Source organism: Pristiophorus japonicus, unplaced genomic scaffold (assembly GCF_044704955.1).
Source record: "Pristiophorus japonicus isolate sPriJap1 unplaced genomic scaffold, sPriJap1.hap1 HAP1_SCAFFOLD_641, whole genome shotgun sequence".
Taxonomy (NCBI): Eukaryota; Metazoa; Chordata; class Chondrichthyes; family Pristiophoridae; genus Pristiophorus; species Pristiophorus japonicus.
The window spans coordinates 185407-206350 of NW_027254553.1; the positions used below are offsets into that span (position 1 = coordinate 185407).

Genomic DNA, 20944 nt, shown 5'->3' on the forward strand with positions numbered 1-20944 from the left:
AATGTAGCCCTGTACCTTTGGGAAGCCAGCAATCCTGGAGAAACCCACAGCACATTCATGCATTGCCTGGGCAGTCATGGGGAGCTTTATGTCGTCATTCCTCCGGGCATATAGTGCAGCAATCACCTGCAAAATGCAGATGTGCGCTACATGTTGAGAAATGGCACCCACAGCCCCAGTTGTGGCCTAGAACGATCCGGAGGCATAGAATGAAAGTGCAGCTGTAACCTTCACTTCAACTGACAAAGCAGTCCTCCTGACGCTTCTAGGTTTCAGGTCTGCTTTTACTAACTCACAGATCCCAGTTACAACTTCTTTGCGGAAACACAACCTTCTGACGCAGTCTGCATCACTCAGGTGCCCGTCTCGATATACCCGACGTGGGTAAAGCCTCCTACCCACCACCCTACGTGCTCTGAGGTTCCTCATGCGATGATGTCGAATCAATTATCTCCTCCGCAGCATCATCATGCAGAAAGCTTGTACAAGGTATGGCATTGTCAGTATTGCCCCCATGATTCGATTGTACCTTTGTAAGAAGCTCAAAACGGCAGGCAGGACAAGGTTCTTTGCTCTCTCTCTCCCCAAGGTCGACGCCCTAGTAAGGACCACACCTAGGGCTGAGCAGGCGCAATGATCGGGATCCCCCGAGCTTCCTTTGATGCATAGTGGCATAGTGTAAGGCTTCTCATGCTTTCCATTTGCTTTCCACACCCTCCCGGGCTCCATTTGATGCATAGTGTAAGGCTTCACATGCCTTCCGTTTGCCTTCCCCCACACTCCTGGGCTTTTTTGGGGGGGGAGAGGCTGTCGGGAAACGGCTGCCTCAACTTCTGAGGCTTCCTGCAGCCTTCTCACTGCTGCAAGAAGCCTCAGTGCTGATCATAGAAGGGCAATGTGCTTTTATTAAAAAATGTTCAAACATTAAACAGCTACAAAGAACTACAAAAATGGCCGAGTGCCAATGTTTCCTTCACACTGCGCATGCGCGAACGCTCCAACGCGCACGCGCAGGGTTGCCGGCACGAATAAAACTAATTTAAATGGTACCCGCCCACTCCCACTTACAAAATCGGCGCGAGTGGTAGGCTCCGCCCACCTGGGCGCCGCGCCAAGCAGACATGGAGCTGCAGGGCGCTCCAGAATCGCGCGTTTTTTTTCAGGCGCCGTTTTTGGCACGATAAACGGGCGCCCAGCTCGGAGGGGCGCCCGTTTTGTAGCGTGTGGAAACTTGGGGCCAGAGAGTTACGGAGTCAGATACAAATCTTTAAAAGTGGGGCTATAAGTTGATAAAGCTGCAAAAAAAAATCAACTGGATCTTGATTTTATACATAGAGTATAAAACCAAAAAGATAATGATAGCTTACACAAAGGTCATTGCTAGGCCACAGTTAGAATATTGCTTTCAGCTTTGGGTGCTGTCATGTTTTGAAATGTTTGCCAATTTGGCTCAAAAAGGATGTGGATTAATTTATATTATGATATTTACTATTACTACTGATATTACTATTTAACTTTGGTCCACAAATGATTAACTCAAAGGAAGAACAAGCTACTCGGGTTGTAGATTAGGTCCCTTAGCTGGGGCACAAGATCAAGAAGATGACAAAATTGTGTTTCACACAAAAGAGGTTAGTTTGTGATAAGGGGGGTAATCTGGTGCAATAGATCACCCGCGTGTTATAGAAAACACCCTGAATTTCATTTCCAATCAGGTGGGTTCTATAATTGGTAGTCCATTCTGTGACATTACCATCCAGGCAGAGAAGTTGAAAATTACCCCCAATTTTTCCAACACTTCCTCGAGAAATTTGCAGCTGTAATAGTGGTTTCATTCACTAAGCACAGCTAAACAGAGAGGCTTCTGATCTAAGATGATAGTTTGACTGGCAACTCGGTGAGCTGCAGAAGTGTCAGAGGTCAAAACTTTTTTGGCTTCTCTCAGTAGAAGGCGGCAGTTTGCAGTAAGTTTGAGTTTGAAACTGTCAGATAGGCAGAGAATACTCTTTCCAAGAGAGTACCAGTCAGTTCACCAATACTGACTGGTAAAGTGAAAGTAGGCCTGTACCAACAGCGACGTTTGTGTATTTTATTATTTTAGATAGGAGCGATAGGAAATATATAAACCTTGTTGCAATAATAGTATTCCGTTCAGTCATGTATTTCATGTAAAATAAACCATCTTGTTGGTTTATAATTGACCACATCTCACTGGATTGCTCATCAGTTTGCCTTCTCGGAGATAAGAGAAATGTATGTGGGTCACATGCAAGATCTTAATTCTTAAATTTATGCTCTCTAGTTACCAACTTACTGACCAAGGGAAATAGTTATCCTGTATTTACCTTGCTAAAGTTGCTTATAATTGTTCATATGTCTTTAAGATCTCCTCTTAACCTTATCCGTTCTAGCGAAAAATGCCCCAGTTTATCTGGTCTTTACTCATAACTAAAGCTTCCATCCCCAGTAACATTTTAGTAAATCTCTTCCAACTAGACTCGAGTTACCCGGTTTATCCTTTCTCCTTTTTTGAACAGAGGCATTACATTAGCAATACTTCACTCCTCTGCCACAATTGTCATATCCAAGGATGTTTGAAAGGTTGTGATCATAGCCTCTGCTATTTCCTCTCTAACTTCCCTCAGAATTCTAGGATGCACACTATTATGGTCACTTTTGTGTAGAATTTGGAGTCAGTTCTTGATACACTTGATAAAATAACACTGGTGTTAGCTGAACCCAAGATGTATATTTTATTTTTCACCTGATAAACTGTAGTTATCCCTGAGGATGAGAGAATTTATGCAGAAATTTTTCTTAAGAAATTAAATGATATGGAGTAGAGTCTACCGTAAGGATATATTGTACATAGCCTCTGGAATCAGCAGCCTTGGTGGGACAAATAGGGGCAGAATTTTTTGTTAGCACTTGAGTGCAAAGCATCACCTGGGTGGAGTGCAGAGAGATATATCAAGTAGGGAGGATCACACGCCAATAATTGAGCCTGCCTGATTTTCCCAAGTTTGCACCTCCTAGGCAATGCTTTAGTTTAACATGCTTAAGAGAGAAGTCTGCCTCACAGTCTTTTCTTGCACTATGTTTATTATTTTTAAATTATGCAATGGGTACGAAGCAAGAAAGCTAAAGTAAAACAAGTTATCCTTTAAGAAAACTCAGGGAACTTATTTTTCGCAAGTACTGAGTCCCTACTGGCAAATTACAGGTGAAAGGGGAAGGTGTCATAGGACACAGCAGTTATAATGCAGAGAATGAATGAGCTCTTTCTATGCTGCAGATTTCTATGATTCTATACCAGGAGATGGCACATGATGCAAACAAGGCTATTAACGTGTGATTCTTAAAGGGGTCATCTCTCTTCCAAATTTTCCTCTTTTGAACAATGAACTAATCAATATCATGTGGAGGATAATTTAATGAGAAAAAATGCATATACGACAGGGACAATTTTCCAACTTTGTGCCGGTGACAAGAACTTCAGCCTCCAGAAGTGCAAGTCGGAAATTTGAGCATGTGCTCTGCACAATTTTCTGACAACTAATTTAAACGGTTTGAAAAGCAACACCCGAATTTTTACAGTGAGGAAGTCTCTCTGGCATAAACACAAAGATGGGAAACTTTTCTATTTTGAAACTTGAAAGATGTACCTTTTACCACTGGAGCTTTTTTTCCCCAAAACATGAATTACACATATAAATTAACTCATAAAATAATATACTAAAATCAATAAATACCTTTTCAGGGTACGTAACAAGAAATAGTTTTTGGTCTTCCAGATTGTTCACACATTTGTGCAGAAATCCACTGCGGAAAAGGAATTCTTTAACTCCCATTTCACTTATTGAGAAAGAATGGTCCGAGATGTACAATGCTGAATTATCCTGAGAATACAAATAAAAAGTGTGAAATCTATAATATATGCTTAGTCACAGAGAGAATCTATTGTAAAATTGCTTAAAGGGGAAGATATGTGCTAGCAGGAGCATTCTCAGGGCAATTAACCATCATTATCCCTTCAACCACAACTCCACGAAGATATTTAAGTTGTCAAAGTAACAAGCTTTAGTTGCTGATGCCCATCAGGAAGAAGGAGCAGGTGCGATGCTAGGAGAAGGACATTTGTAGCAAGATTCGGACTGTCTTGGAATTAGAGTTATGAACAAATTGTACTGTGTTCTATATTTTTAAAATGCATTCTTACTTTAAAATGGAACTACTTGACACCAATTTTGTACACAATGATTCAGTTCAAACTAAATGTTGCTCATAAAATCATAGAATGACACAGCACAGAAGGAGGTTATTCAGCCCATCGAGCCTGTGCTCGATGAAAGAGCTATCGAATTAGTCCCACTCCCAGCTCTAATCCCATTGTCCTACAATTTTTTTTCTTCAAATATTCATCCAGTTCCTTTTTGACAATTACTATTGAATCTGCTTCCATCACCCTTTCAGGCAGTACATTCCAGATCACCAACAACTCGCTGTGTTAAAAATGTTTTCCTAAAGTCGCCTCTGGTTCTTTTGCTAATTACCTTAACTCTGTGTCCTCCAGCTACCGACCCTTCTGCCATTGGAAACAATGGGAGAAAAATTGGATTACTGCTGAAAATGAGCACGTGGATCATGATGAGAGATCAACCTGTGCCCGTTCAAAGTGATGCTGGCAGCACGCCAACTTCATGCTGCTAATTAGAATGATTGTGGCGTACAGTCCAACATTGAACATAAGAACATAAGAAATAGGAGCAGGAGTAGGCCATTTTGTCCCTCGAACCTGCTCCGCCCTTCAATAAAATCATGGCTGGTCTGATCCTGGCCTCAACTCCACTTCCCTGCCCACTCCCCATAACCCTTGACTCGCTTATCATTCAAAAATCTGTATACGAACATATTGAATGCGCTGCTGAGTGGCTGCATGCTCAACAGGGGGCCCAAGTTTCTAAAAGGCTAGCATCAATTAAAACTAGTCTGCATTTCTTAAAGGCAACCTGCACCTCTGAAATGGGAGGTGCATTCTGGCTGCTGCAGGTATTTCAACTGGCTGGGGAACAGAATGTGAGCGTTAAGAATTAGTATTGATGGTACAACAGGGGAAAGAGCGTGCTCCAACATTCTTGGATGTAGCACTGGAGGTTTTGGTGCAGGAGGTGGACAGGAGGAGAGAGGTCCTGTATCCACTGGGGGGGGGGGGGGGCGGTGGGAGGGGGGGCAGTCAGAGGACCGTCCAGGCAAAATCGGAACATGCAATGGGAGCAGATAGCGTCATAGTCAATGACAGCAATAGAAACATAGAAACATAGAAAATAGGTGCAGGAGTAGGCCATTCGGCCCTTCGACTCTGCACCACCATTCAATAAGATCATGGCTGATCATTCACCTCAGTACCCCTTTCCTGCTTTCTCTCCATACCCCTTGATCCCTTCAGCCGTAAGGGCCATATCTAACTCCCTCTTGAATATATCCAATGAACTGGCATCAACAACTCTCTGCATTATGGGAATTCCATAGGTTAACAACTCTCTGAGTGAAGAGGTTTCTCCTCATCTCAGTCCTAAATGACTTACCTTTATCCTTAGACTATGTCCCCTGGTTCTGGACTTCCCCAACATCGTGAACATTCTTCCTGCATCTAACCTGTCCAGTTCCGTCCAGAATTTTATATGTTTCTATGAGATCCCCTCTCGTCCTTCTAAACCCCAGTGAATACAGGCCCAGTCGATCCAGTCTCTCCTCATGTGTCAGTCCTGCCATACTGAGAATCAGTCTGGTGAACCTTCGCTGCACTCCCTCAATAGCAAGAACGTCCTTCCTCAGATTAGGAGACCAAAACTGAACACAATATTCCAGGTGAGGCCTCACTAAGGCCCTGTACAACTGCAGTAAGACCTCCCTGCTCCTATACTCAAATCCCCGAGTTATGAAGGCCAACATACCATTTGCCTTCTTCACCACCTGCGGTACCTGCATGCCAACTTTCAATGACTGATGTACCATGACACCCAGGTCTCGTTGCACCTCCCCTTTTCCTCATCTGCCGCCATTCACATAATATTCTGCCTTCGTGTTTTTGCCACCAAAGTGGATAACCTCCCATTTATCCACATTATACTGCATCTGCCGCTCATTTGCCCACTCACCTAACCTGTCCAAGTCACCCTGCAGCCTTTTAGCATCCTCCTCAAAGCTCACACTGCCACCCATCTTAGTGTCATCTGCAAACTTGGAGATATTACACTCAATTCATTAATGTATATTGTAAATAGCTGGGGTCCCAGCACCGAGCCCTGCGGCACTCCACTAGTCACTGCCTGCCATTCTGAAAACGACCCGTTTATCCCGACTCTCTGCTTCCTGTCTGCCAACCAGTTCTCTATCCACGTCAGTACATTACCCCCAATACCATGTGCTTTAATTTTGCACAACAATCTCTTGTGTGGGACCTTGTCAAAAGCCTTTTGAAAGTCCAAATACATCACATCCACCAGTTCTCCCTTGTCCACTCTACTAGTTACATCCTCAAAAAATTCTAGAAGATTTGTCAAGCAGGATTTCCCATTCATAAATCCATGCTGATTTGGACTGATCCCGTCACTGCTTTCCAAATGCGCTGCTATTTCATCTTTAATAATTGATTCCAACATTTTCCCCACTACTGATGTCAGGCTAACCGGTCTATAATTACCCGCCTTCTCTCTCCCTCCCTTCTTAAAAAGTGGTGTTACATTAGCTACCCTCCAGTCCATAGGAACTGATCCAGAGTCAATAGACTGTTGGAAAATGATCACCAATGCATCCACTATTTCTATGGTCACTTCCTTAAGTACTCTGGGATGCAGACTATCAGGCCTCGGGAATTTTTCGGCCTTCAATCCCATCAATTTCCCGAATACAATTTCCTGCCTAATAAGAGTTTCCTTCAGTTCCTCCTTCTCACTAGACCCTCGTTCCCTTAGTATTTCCGGAAGGTTATTTGTGTCTTCCTTTGTGAAGACAGAACCAAAATATTTGTTTAACTGGTCCGCTATTTCTTTGTTCCCCATTATAAATTCACCTAAATCTGACTGCAAGGAACCTACGTTTGTCTTCATTAATCTTTTTCTCCATATATCTATAGAAGCTTTTGCAGTCAGTTTTTATGTTCCCTGCAAGCTTCCTCTCATACTCTATTTTCCCCCTCCTAATTAAATCCTTTATCTTCCTCTGCTGTATTTCAAAATTCTCCCATTCCTCAGGTTTGCTACTTTTTCTGGTCAATTTATATTCCTCTTCCTTGATTTAACACTATCCTTAATTTCCCTTGTTAGCCACGGTTGAGCCACTTTCCCCATTTTATTTTTACTCCAGACAGGGATGTACAATTGTTGAAGTTCATCCACGTGATCTTTAAATGTTTGCCATTGCCTATCCACCGTCAACACTTTAAGTATCACTCGCCAGTGTATTCCAGCCAATTCACATCTCATACCATCAAAGTTACCTTTCCTTAAGTTCAGGACCCTAGTCTCTAGAATTAACTGTGTCTCTCTCCATCTTAATAAAGAATTCTACCATATTATGGTCACTCTTCCCCAAAGGGCCTCGCACAACGTGATTGCTAATTAGTCCTTTCTCATTACACATCACCCAGTCTAGAATGGCCAGCCTAGGATGTAGTTAAATAGTTGGGAATCTTTCAGGTTTAGACAGAGAAAAACAAAGTAACTCTCCAGTAGGAGGCAATTAGCAGCTAGTTAAAACCAGTTCTGTAAACGACTGACCAATAGTGAGTCATCTGACCGAGATACAGTTTAAAAAAAGGCAGCTCGTGCAGAACACGGAGTGCAACAGCATAGAGTGGCATTTGTGAGTTTGGTAAGTGGGTGAGTTTGGGCAAGTGGGGGTGGCTGGTGCTGTTTTGTCTTGTTTTTCCTACCAGTGCTGACACTAGAGCAGCTCATAAGGAGTGCGAGAGTAGGAGACGGAGGCCCAGAGACCAGCCCAACCAGTTGCAGACAAAGATAGAGGAGTGCGAAATCGAGAGGTGACGTCACAGCCAAGCTGGTAAGTGGTTGGCTGTTCGACTGGTAAGTATAACTCTCTTTTAGACTGACTTTTAGATTGATTTAATTGGCAGCGAACTACTAAGTAGCTGTTTGGTGTTTAAGTAAATTTTAGTAAGTAAATTAATTTAAGGGTTAAGTCATGGCAGGAGAGCTCGGACCCGTGTCATGCTCCTCCTGTGCTATGTGGGAAGTCAGGGACGCTTCCAGTGTCCCTGACTACTATGTGTGCGGGAAGTGTGTCCAGCTGCAGCTCCTGACAGACCGCATGATGGCACTGGAGCTGCGGATGGACTCACTCTGGAGCATGCGCGATGCTGAGAATGTTGTGGATAGCACATTTAGTGAGTTGGTCACACCGCCGGTAAGGGTAGGATAGATAGTGAATGGGTGAACAAGAGGCAAGGCAAAAGCAGGAAGGTAGTGCAGGAGTCCCCTGCGGTCATCTCCCTCCAAAACAGATATACCGTTTTGGATACTGTTGGGGGAGATGACTTACTAGGGGAAGGCACCAGCAGCCAGGTTCATGGCACCGTGGGTGGCTCTGCTGCACAGAAGGGTGGGAAAAAGAGTGGGAGAGCTATAGTGATGGGGGATTCTATTGTAAGGGGAATAGATAGGAGTTTCCTCGGCCGCAACCGAGACCCCAGGATGGTACGTTGCCTCCCTGGTGCAAGGGTCAAGGATGTCTCGGAGCAGCTGCAGAGCATTCTGGGGAGGGAGGGTGAACAGCCAGTTGTCGTGGTTCATGTAGGTACCAACAATATAGGTAAGAAGTGGGAAGAGGTCCTACAAACTGAATTTAGGGAGCTAGGAGTTAAATTAAAAAGTAGGACCTCAAAGATAGTAATCTCTGGATTGCTACCAGTGCCACGTGCTGATCAGAGTAGAGGGAGCAGGATAGTTAGAATAAATACGTGGCTTGAGCAGTGGTGCAAGAGGGAGGGATTCAAATTCCTGGGACATTGGAACCAGTTCTGGGGGAAGTGGGACCTGTACAAAAGGGACGGTCTGCACTTGGGCAGGACTAGAACTGATGTCTTGGGGGTAACATTTGCTAATGCAGTTCGGGAGTGTTTAAACTAATATGGCAGGGGGATGGGAACCTATGCAGCGAGATGGGGCAAAATAATATGGAGTCAGAAACAGATGGTAGAAAGGTAAAAAGCAATAGTGGAAGGCCGAGTAAACAAAGGCAAGAAACAAGAAGGGCCACACTACATCATCATTTTAAAAGGACAAAGGGTGTTAAAAAAACAAGCCTGAAGGCTTTGTGTCTTAATGCAAAGAGTATCCGTAATAAAGTGGATGAATTAACTGTGCAAATAGATGTTAACAGATATGATTTGATTGGAATTACAGAGACATGGCTCCAGGATGATCAGGGCTGGGAACTCAACATCCAGGGGTATTCAACATTCAGGAAGGATAGAATAAAAGGAAAAGGAGGTGGGGTAGCATTGCTGGTTAAAGAGGAGATTAATGCAATAGTTAGGAAGGACATTAGCTTGGATGATGTGAAATCTATATGGGTAGAGCGGCAGAACACCAAAGGGCAAAAAACGTTAGTGGGAGTAGTGTACAGACCTCCCAACAGTAGTAGTGATGATGGAGAGGGCATCAAACAGGAAATTAGGGGTGCATGCAATAAAGGTGCAGAAGTTATCATGGGTGACTTTAATATGCATATAGATTGGGCTAACCAAACTGGAAGCAATACGGTGGAGGAGGATTTCCTGGAGTGCATAAGGGACGGTTTTCTAGACCAATATTTCGAGGAACCAACTAGGGGGGAGGCCATCTTAGACTGGGTGTTGTGTAATGAGAGAGGATTAATTAGCAATCTCGTTGTGCGAGGCCCCTTGGGGAAGAGTGACCATAATATGGTGGAATTCTACATTAGGATGGAGAATGAAACAGTTAATTTAGAGACCATGGTCCAGAACTTAAAGAAGGGTAACTTTGAAGGTATGAGGCGTGAATTGGCTAGGATAGATTGGCGAATGATACTTAAGGGGTTGGCTGTGGATGGGCAATGGCAGACATTTAGAGACCGCATGGATGAACTACAACAATTGTACATCCCTGTCTGGTGTAAAAATAAAAAAGGGAAGGTGGCTCAACCGTGGCTATCAAGGGAAATCAGGGATAGTATTAAAGCCAAGGAAGTGGCATACAAATTGGCCAGAAATAGCAGTGAACCTGGGGACTGCGAGAAATTTAGAACTCAGCAGAAGAGGACAAAGGGTTTGATTAGGGCAGGGAAAATAGAGTACGAGAGGAAGCTTGCAGGGAACATTAAGGCGGACTGCAAAAGTTTCTATATATATGTAAAGAGAAAAAGGTGAGTAAAGACAAATGTAGGTCCTCTGCAGTCAGAATCAGGGGAAGTCATAACGGGGAACAAAGAAATGGCAGACCAATTGAACAAGTACTTTGGTTCGGTATTCACTAAGGAGGACACAAACAACCTTCCGGATATAAAAGGGGTCAGACGGTCTAGTAAGAAGGAGGAACTGAGGGAAATCCTTATTAGTCGGGAAATTGTGTTGGGGAAATTGATGGGATTGAAGGCCGATAAATCCCCAGGGCCTGATGGACTGCATCCCAGAGTACTTAAGGAGGTGGCCTTGGAAATAGCCAATGCATTGACAGTCATTTTCCAACATTCCATAGACTCTGGATCAGTTCCTATCGAGTGGAGGGTAGCCAATGTAACCCCACTTTTTAAAAAAGGAGGGAGAAAGAAAACAGGGAATTATAGACCAGTCAGCCTGACATCGGTCGTGGGTAAAATGATGGAATCAATTATTAAGGATGTCATAGCAGCGCATTTGGAAAGAAGTGACATTATAGATCCAAGTCAGCATGGATTTGTGAAAGGGAAATCATGCTTGACAAATCTTCTGGAATTTTTTGAGGATGTTTCCAGTAGAGTGGACAAGGGAGAACCAGTTGATGTGGTGTATTTGAACTTTCAGAAGGCTTTCGACAAGGTCCCACACAAGAGATTAATGTGCAAAGTTAAAGCACATGGGATTGGGGGTAGTGTGCTGACATAGATTGAGAACTGGTTGTCAGACAGGAAGCAAAGAGTAGGAGTAAATGGGGACTTTTCAGAATGGCAGGCAGTGACTAGTGGGGTACTGCAAGGTTCTGTGCTGGTGCCCCAGCTGTTTACATTGTACATTAATGATTTAGACGAGGGGATTAAATGTAGTATCTCCAAATTTGCGGATGACACTAAGTTGGGTGGCAGTGTGAGCTGCGAGGAGGATGCTATGAGGCTGCAGAGTGACTTGGATAGGTTAGGTGAGTGGGCAAATGCATGGCAGATGAAGTATAATGTGGATAAATGTGAGGTTATCCACTTTGGTGGTAAAAACAGAGAGACAGACTATTATCTGAATGGTGACAGATTAGGAAAAGAGGAGGTGCAACGAGACCTGGGTGTCATGGTACATCAGTCATTGAAGGTTGGCATGCAGGTACAGCAGGCGGTTAAGAAAGCAAATGGCATGTTGGCCTTATAGCGAGGCGATTTGAGTACAGGGGCAGGGAGGTGTTGCTACAGTTGTACAGGGCCTTGGTGAGGCCACACCTGGAGTATTGTGTACAGTTTTGGTCTCCTAACTTGAGGAAGGACATTCTTGCTATTGAGGGAGTGCAGCGAAGGTTCACCAGACTGATTCCCGGGATGGTGGGACTGACATATCAAGAAAGACTGGATCAACTGGGCTTGTATTCACTGGAGTTCAGAAGAATGAGGGGATCTCACAGAAACATTTAAAATTCTGACGGGTTTAGACAGGTTAGATGCAGGAAGAATGTTCCCAATGTTGGGGAAGTCCAGAATCAGGGGTCACAGTCTAAGGATAAGGGGTAAGCCATTTAGGACCAAGATGAGGAGAAACGTCTTCACCCAGAGAGTGGTGAACCTGTGGAATTCTCTACCACAGAACGTTGTTGAGGCCAATTCACTAAATATATTCAAAAAGGAGTTAGATGTAGTCCTTACTACTAGGGGGATCAAGGGGTATGGCGAGAAAGCAGGAATGGGGTACTGAAGTTGCATGTTCAGCCATGAACTCATTGAATGGTGGTGCAGGCTCGAAGGGCCGAATGTCCTACACCTGCACCTATTTTCTGTTTCTATGTAGTCCCGAGGATCTGAATGCAATGTTGCAAGGAGTTTAATGACCTTACACGAGTGGTCAAGATCAGTGAATTTATCTTCAAATGCCATATCCTTACAACTAGATCACTAGCCTCACACATTGCTGAATTCAGCACCCCACCCCCCCCACACCTCCCCCCCTCCCCCCATTTACTCACCTACCAACAATCTCTATCAATCGCGACTCAATTCTAACATTCATAGCTTCACCTCACCCTCACACAATTAGCACTGTTGCAAGCCTCACATCATTTCTCACAGCTTGCATACACTGGCAACTATTCAACCATGAAAGTCACATCATCCAAACAGATTGTACGACACGAACTTCCATTTCTCTTGCAGGATACGGTGATGCACAATTGGAGGCAGCAGCGGTTACCTGTTGAGGGACAGGCGCACCTGCATATCCTAACCCACATGGTGGAAACGGTCCTGGCCACTCTTGGAAGGGACATTGCTGAGCCCATGGCCTGCGGCACGGCTGAATCAATTGAAGATGACGATATCCTCATACCTAAGCCTCCTTTTCACATCCTACTTCCCCCTCATCCCACAGTTTCTTGGATTTATAAACCGCAGATGGTGTAAGCACGCACCTCTTGCTTTCCACCACTCCATCTCTCCCCTCACCCCGCTTTCTCTCACCACAACCTTACCCTTGTGCCTTTCTCCTTTTAGATGGTCAAGAACTGCAACTTGACCTGCACTGGTGATTGAGCAGAAATACAAGAGGAAGAAAATGATGCAGAAGACACAGCACCACCACCCGATTTCACACTCCAGCCACCAGCTCAGATACTGACACTGCGTGGACCTAACAGGATAGGTTAGACACGAGATCGCCATGTGGTGAGATACCGGGCACAAGTGGCCTACAGCCAGGGCAGGGGGAAAGGGTAGCACAGGTGCCAGCTCCCTGGAGGGCAAGGTTGCAAACGTGTTCTTCTGCACAGGACTCAGATAAGGACTTGGAAGGGGCGGCCTACAGAACAAATCTAATGGTTATGTACAATGAAATTCTTGGTGAATTGGAAGGCCTGCTAGAAAGCCTGAATGCAATGTCAAGGAGCATGGAGGAGTCCAGATCCAACCTTATACAGGGCTTTGGGCAAAGCTTAGAGTCCAACCTTTCCAGCGTGGAAGGAGTGAGACGATCCATTAGCGCACTTGTGGACCCAACCGTCCTGCATTGTCTGATGTTTGATGTCTCAGCTTCCTTTGCAGCACAACTAGAAGCCACCCAACATCTGAGTGCTGCAATGGAAGCTCAGACTGAAGTCATCCAAGCTCAGCTTGCTGCCACGCAAGCACAGACTGCTTCCATCACGGCTGGGTTTACCAGTGTTGAAAAGGGCTTGCAGGGTGTCACAGCAGTCCAGCAGTCTATACTCCAACAAATTACTAGGATTGCTGAGGTGCCGCCCTGGGGGAGTGGCTATGGATTCACGGAGGATGAGCCTGCTGTCCTCTCTCAGGATGACAAAATTCGTCCTCCCACCACTGCCATGTTGCCAGTGCCCTTGCTGCAACCTGTCTGCCAGCCAGCCCAGACTACTGCCACCCATGCTGAGGTGGGGCAGTCCTAAACTGGGCCTTCTCGGCCAAAAGCTGCTCGAGATCATCCAGCAAGGCCATCTGCAATCTCCCCCCCTGAAAGTCAGCAGCCTTCCACCAACCATGCTGCAGCCACTGTGGTAGCACTACATAAGAACACTAGGAAAGGCAAAGGCATGGGAAGACAAACACTAAGGGAATACACAAGGGTGATTAGTTGACTTTTGAATTAAATATTGTAATGATTTGATGCATAAAATTGATTTGGGATATTTGTTTTGTGTTGTATTTTATTGTAGGATTGTGGACAAGAGGACGATGTGATGGGAGGTGAGGTGCAGGACAATTGTTGAATGTAGAATTAGGGCTGCGTTCACTGGTCCTGCAGTCGGATGAGTCGATCACAGATAGCGAGGCAATAATGGGCTGTCTGGGTTACCTCATTCTCCTCTTCTCCGTTTCATCTTCCACAGCTGCTCGTCATATGCCTGGTGGCAAGGGCAGTGCTGGCATGATGGAGAGGTGTGGAACATGCAGCAGACCATGATGAATCTTGAGACAGGCTCTGGTGAGTACTACAGGGCTTCTCCAGAGCGGTCCAGACAGCGGAAGCGTCGTTTAAGGATGCTAATGGTCTGCTCTATCAGGTTCCTTGTGGCAGTATAGCTTTTGTTATGTGCAGCAGAGTCATGAACCAGGTGCTCAGCAGATAGTCCTTGTCGCCTAGTAGCCACCTGCTGGTTTGTCGTGCTGGCTCAAATGCTGATGATACATCGGACTGCCGCATAATAGAGGCATCATGAGGGCTCCCACAATACCAAGCATTGACATGCATGATGCACTGAGTATAGTTGCACACCAGCTGGACGCTGAGGGAGTGGAATCCCTTCCGGTTGTATTATATCTCTGAAATGAGATGCGGCGCCCACAAAGCGCCATTGTGCAGTCAATGGCACCCTGCAGCATGGGGAAGCCTGCTATCCTGGTGAAGCCACGTGCTCGTCCACCTGCTTCCCTCTGACAAGAGTGAATGAAATGCACTCAGATCTCTTTGCACATGACAGCCTCACTCACTTCCCTTATACAGGAGTGGATGGCGAACTGGGAGACATTACAGATGTCGCCTGCTCGAGCCTGGAAGGAGCCTGACGTGAAGAAGGTCAAGACCATGATCACCTTCACAGCCACTGGCAATGCCTTCCTTGCTCTGGGCTAAAGCTGCAGATCTGCCTGCAGCAGGTAGCAGATTTCAGTGAGCACCTCATGAGTAAGATGGAGATGACACATGCACTGTTCCTTGCTGAGGCTGAGGTGGGAGAATTGCTCCCTGAAGACCCTGGGTGGATATGGCTTCCTGCTGAGAGCCGTTCTCCCCGTCCTCTTCCTGCCTCTTCTAGCAGCTTGTTCTGCTCTGTGCCCCGCGACCAAATTGTCGCCCAGTTTCTCATTAGTTACTCTATCAAAACTATTCATGAATTTGAACACCTCTATCGAATCTCCTCTTAATTTTCTCTACTCCCAGGAGAACAACCCCAGCATCTCCAGTCTCTCCACATAACTGAAGTCCCTCAGAAGGTACCATTCCAGTAAGTCGCTTCTGCCTTGACATCCTTCCTAAAGTGTTGTGCCCAGAATTGAAAACAATAATGCAGCTGAGACCTAATCAGTGTTTTATAAAGGTTTCGCATAACTACCTTGCTTTTGTATTCTTTGCCTCTATTATCATCATTATCATAGGTGATCCCTCATATTAAGAATGACTTGCCTCCACGCCAAAAAGGGATGAGTTCACAGATGTTTCAACGAAGGACCTAATATTTCAGGTCCAGAAGGGTGGAAGATGCCTGTGCATGGATTTTATTAATGTGTGGTGGCCGTTGCACACCAACCATCACACGAGCTTGACAGAGCTAGGTCTTGGTCCAGTGGCAAGGATTAACCACATCTAACTGGAGACCAGCTCTGTTGCACAGACCTAGTGTGCACACATATTGCAGTGTGGGCTGGCCGAGCTGCCTCTGGGCCCTCGCCTCTTCTGGGCCCTGAACTCACACCTCTCCTGCGCCCCGATCACGTCGCTCCACGATCACTCGCCGCTCCTGCTGTACCTGCCCATGCTCCAATCAGCGACCTGGACCTTGGTGACGTCCAATCCAGTTGCCCTCTTCATAGCCATTGCTCTCCAGCTGTACCTTGACGTGGTATGCTCCTTTGAAGGCCCCGACCTGCTGATGGTCCTTGCAGGTCAGGGCCGCCGCGCTGAATCAAACCAAACCGAACAACCAGTCAGAAAGGGGATGTGAGTGGTTTTTCACAGTAGAAACACTGGAACATCATCATATAGTGAAACCAATCCGAAAGCTTAGATGCGAGCCTAGTCAGTTACGACTGACAAAAGATACTGTTGAACATTTATTTTCACAATTTATCTTCTATCTTCTGAAGACACGAGTCTTGCTGGGATATGGTTCACAGATGCCAGCATTCTCCAATACTTCCCCCAGACATTCACAGGAGTTGCTGGCCAGCATTCTAGAGTGCGAACCCTGCCCGATTTCGTCCCTAACCCTAATGTGGATCCCACAGGCATGCAGGCGAATTGTAGCCACCAACAACTACCTTGGCCAAAATCAAGTGACATGGCAGCATAGTGGTTAGATTACTGGACCAGTAATAGAGAGGCTCGCATTAATGCTATGGAGACACGAGTTCCTATCCCACCATAACAGGTGCAAAATTTTAATTCAGTTAATTAAATAAATCTGAATAAAAAGCTAGTATCAGTAATGGTGCCTCTATTACTAAAGCCAAGGATCCCATATTCTACTTAACTGCCTTCTCAACTTGTCCTGCCACCTTCAAGGATTTGTGTACATACTTACCCAGGTGTTCCTGCACCCCATTTAAAATTGTACCATTTAGTTCATATTACCTCTCCTAATTCTTCATTCCAAAATGAATCACTTCACACTTCTCTGTGTTAAATTTCATCTGCCCAAGTCTATTGGCCCATAATTTGTGGTCAGCGGTGAAGCAAAGGCGCTCGCCACTGGCCCTGAAGAAAGCTGCCCAAAAAGATCTCGCAATTTCTGTGGCGAGAAGTTTGCCTTTTTCGACTTTCAGTTGAGTTCAGTGTTCTATAATCGGGATTCCAATGCCAATATTGCAGTGGCGTCAACAAGCTGTTTAAGCAGCCAATCACATTGCAGAATTCTCACAGACAAGAAACCAGGAAACGAGAAGCTGCTTTTAACTGGACTTTCTAAAAAATGTTACAGAGAGCGAAATATTGGGCTCAATTTTCCCCAGTGATTTGCGCTGTTCTTTTGGAGCAGGCTGCTCTTTTTGGCCTAAGTTGTTTCCCCGAGAGAGAGAGAGAGAGAGAGAGAGAGAGAGTGAGAGAGAGAAAGACAGACAGACCCCGGACAGGCAAGCTTTTTGGGTGGGGTTGAAGGTAAGTTGCTGCTATGTGTTTTTCAATTCTTTTAATGTGTTGGGCGCTGGCTGTATGCTTCAGCTCGCATTATGTCTCTGGTTACCATGGCAGCCCGATCGTTTTGGCGTAGACCAAGGCTCCATCCCCAAAACTAAAGGTCGGGTTAGGCCACACCAAAATTAAGGTATGCCTGGTGTTGCTCCTGGCATGCTTATCTGCACTCCTCATTGAACCAGGGTTGATCCCCTGGCTTGATGGTAATGGCAGAGTGAGGGATTATGCCGGGCCATGAGGTTACAGATTGTGGTGTACAATTTTGCTGCTGCTGATGCCCCACAATGCCTCATGGATGCCCAGTTTTGAGTTGCTAGATCAGTTCTGAATCTAACCCATTTAGCACAGTGGTAGTGCCACACAACACAATGGAGGTGTCTTCAGTATGAAGAAGGGACTTCATCGCCACAATCACTGTGTGGTGGTCACTGCTGTAAAGGGTTAATATCTTCACAAAACCAATAGTCAAAAAAGCCACCTTTGTTAATGGACTATTTTAATTGTGTTCGATAGTTAATGGCTTCTTTTCTGTAAAACACAGATACCAGTTTTGCTGATGTTGTCATCACAACGCTGCATCACCACGGTTCTCCCCTGCACTTAAAGGGGAAAGCGATGCAAATTTTACAGTTTGGTCCATTGGGCCACCATAGAGGCTTTCGGCCGGGCCCAGGGGCATTATTGTCGGCCTGAAAAAAAAAATGGCGGCAATGGCAATACGTCCTCCCCTTTAATGAGAGATGCACCTCCATTTTACAAGGCCACAGCCTCACTGGACCACGTCAAAAAACAGGTTTTGGCACCACTCGGTGGGAGGAAGATTTTCTTGACGGAATTTCGCCGTTGGGGGCGCGCGGGGGGGGGGGGTACATCGGCGGTGCGCAATCTGATGACGCACTTAGGACGGAGTGGTGAGGGGGAGTGGGTCACCACCGGAGCAAAATTTTGATAATGGTGGCCATTACACGAAAAATCAGCAGCCACCGTACTCCGCAGCATGGCTGATGATTTCCAGAGTTAACAACCTCAACAGGGAAGGGGCAATTTCGGCTCCCTTGTTGTTGTAAATATGCCTGCTGACTAATGCTTTCTGTCTGAGAAATGCATTCACAAAAGACAGAGAAGTTGAGAACAGATCGTGAGATTGGAACACGATAATTCAATCATCAACGGAATGAGGCAAAGCTCAGACAGCCATCAACAAGGAATGTGACGATTGTATACTGAAGAAAATTAACTACCAGACCCCTCGCCACATGGAGGAGACGACTTCAAGGAAAGAAGAGAGGGTGTCCAGCGATACATCCCACGTCAATGTGTGCAGTCATCCTTGGTTGTATGGGAAGTAAAGTCTGTATTTTAACCAAGTCATTCCTGTCCATGTGTGTATAATGCATGTTGTGTGTGTTTAATAAACTGTTCTGGTGTACTAAAGTGAGTAACCTTGTCGTCACCTTTTATGCCAGTCAAATCTATGTAAATAAGGGCATTTAAAATTCCCTACAGATTGGTGACCATCGTCAGGACTGGCGATGACGGCTTTGGATTGCCCGTTGAAGTATTCTGGAATATTGGAAGTGACGAGTTTGGCCAATGTGTGTGTTTTGGGAGGAGAAACCGGTTACAGATGTGCGGAGACTCATGTGAGACCCGCCAGTAATTCAAAAGCGTTAGTGAAATGGGGGGCAAACAAATGGTGTCAGCGTATAAGGAAAAGTTAGAAAAGTTGCCCAGGGGTGGCTTAAAGGAGCTTTTAGTAGAATGTTTAAATAGGGGAGGGCGTATGCCCTTTGAAGAAGTAATAACAGGTACAGGTAGACAAGAAAGAGTTAACAGTTGATAAGGCAAAAAAACTTTTAGCTTATGGAGCGCAATGCTGTGTGTGCAAAGAGACGATGAATTGTTCAAATAGAAAGAAAAAGAGATCAAGAGTCTTAAGCAACAGTTACGGGAGGTTAAGTTGCAGAAAGACCAAGAGATAGATCGACTCAGCTGACAGGTTCGCGCACTAGAGCTGGGGGCTGAACAGTCAGCAGCAGCAAAATCTCTCAAGTTTAAATGCAGGAGCTGTCTTGGCTGAGGCGCATCAGACTCCAGGAGTTGAAAAAGTATAAAAAGGAAAATACACAGATTAAACAAGAATTGGAGGATGTGAGAGAAACGCTGAGAGAGGCGGTCAAACAGCCCCGTAAGGGAACGGACCACTCTGTAAACTCAAAATATTAGAACTTACGGGAAAATTGGGAAAAGCAACAGACTCCCGTATCAGCTGTTACAACCAAGATAGTGACCGGCATAGGCACTGAAGACATTGGAGGTGAGGTAGATTGGGGCTATTTGAAGGAGAAGGCATTTAGATACGGGTACCGAGATGACTGGCCTGACGGAGTGGATCCCACAGGGTCCGATAAGTCGGGTCCGGCAGTGGCGGTGATTACCACCAGTACGCAATTCGATGCGAATAATCAGCCCACAGGGACAGAGAGGGGCCGAAATTGCCCACTGCTGGAAATGGGGCGCACCTACCCTGTTTCTCGTGTTTTTACCGACGTAGTGGATGTGGTGGCTTCTTGAGTGCAATTCCGCTCTTCGGCCTTTTTGTTCAACGGACCGGAAGTCGGTCATCATGGGGAAGGATACTATCACCCCTCTTAGGTGGCCCGGTGGGTCGAAGTTTTATCATTGCGGAGGCTCTTGTACAAAAGGAACGGCAATAATCATGGGCAATTTTAACCTTCATATTGATTGGACAAAGCAAATTGGCCTGGGTAGCCATGAGGATGAGTTCACAGAGCGTATCCGGAATAGTTTCCTTGAACAGTATGTTGCGGAACCAACCAGAGAGCAGGCTATCTTTGATTTAGTACTGTGCAATGAGGCAGGATTAATAAACGATCTCCTGGTAAAGGATCCCCTTGGAATGAGTGACCATGGATTGTTGCATTTCAAATTCAGTTGGAGGGTGAGAAAGTTGGATCTCAAACCAGTGTTCTAAGCTTAAATAAAGGAGACTACAAAGGTATCAAGTCAGAGTTGGCTAAAGTGGACTGGGAAAATAGTTTGAGGTGTGGGACAGTTGATGAGCAGTGGCAGACATTTAAGGAGATATAGAAACATAGAAACATAGAAAATATTTCATGACTCTCAACAGAAATATATTCCAATGAGAAGGAACAACTGTAAGGGAAGGGATAACCATCTGTGGCTAACTAAGGAAATAAGGGATAGTATCAAATTGAAATCAAGGGCATACAAAGTGGCCATGACTGACGGGAGGCCAGAGGATTGGGAGACTTTTAAAAGCCAGCAAAGAATGACAAAAGTAATAAAGAGAGGGAAGATAGATGATGAAAGTAAAGTAGCACGAAATATAAAAACAGATAGTCAGAGTTTCTACAGGTACATAAAAAGGAAAAGAGTGGCTAAAGTAAATGTTGGTCCCTTAGAGGATGAGACTGGGGAATTAATAATGGGAAACAGGGAAATGGCAGAGACTTTGAAGAAATATTTTGTATCGGTCTTCATAGCAGAAGACACTAAAACCATCCCAATCATGGATAATCAAGGGGTTAAAGGGAGGGAGGAACTTAACACAATCACTATCACTAAAGAAGTAGTACTCAGTAAAATAATGGGACTAAAGGCGGACAAGTCTCCTGG

General features: G+C 45.3%; 1 protein-coding gene across 3 annotated transcripts in view; it reads right to left on the reverse strand.

Moving 5' to 3' along the window:
• LOC139255845 (uncharacterized) overlaps nucleotides 1-20944 on the reverse strand; it is a 241400-nt gene that overhangs the window by 157296 nt on the left and 63160 nt on the right. For 2 of the 3 annotated variants that reach the window (XM_070874019.1, XM_070874018.1), the window contains exon 6: nucleotides 3753-3899. The exons of the other annotated variant lie outside the window; for it this stretch is intronic. In XM_070874019.1, the coding sequence (XP_070730120.1) occupies nucleotides 3753-3899 (147 nt within the window). The remainder of the gene's footprint in view (nucleotides 1-3752; nucleotides 3900-20944) is intronic. 3 annotated transcript variants of the gene reach the window in all.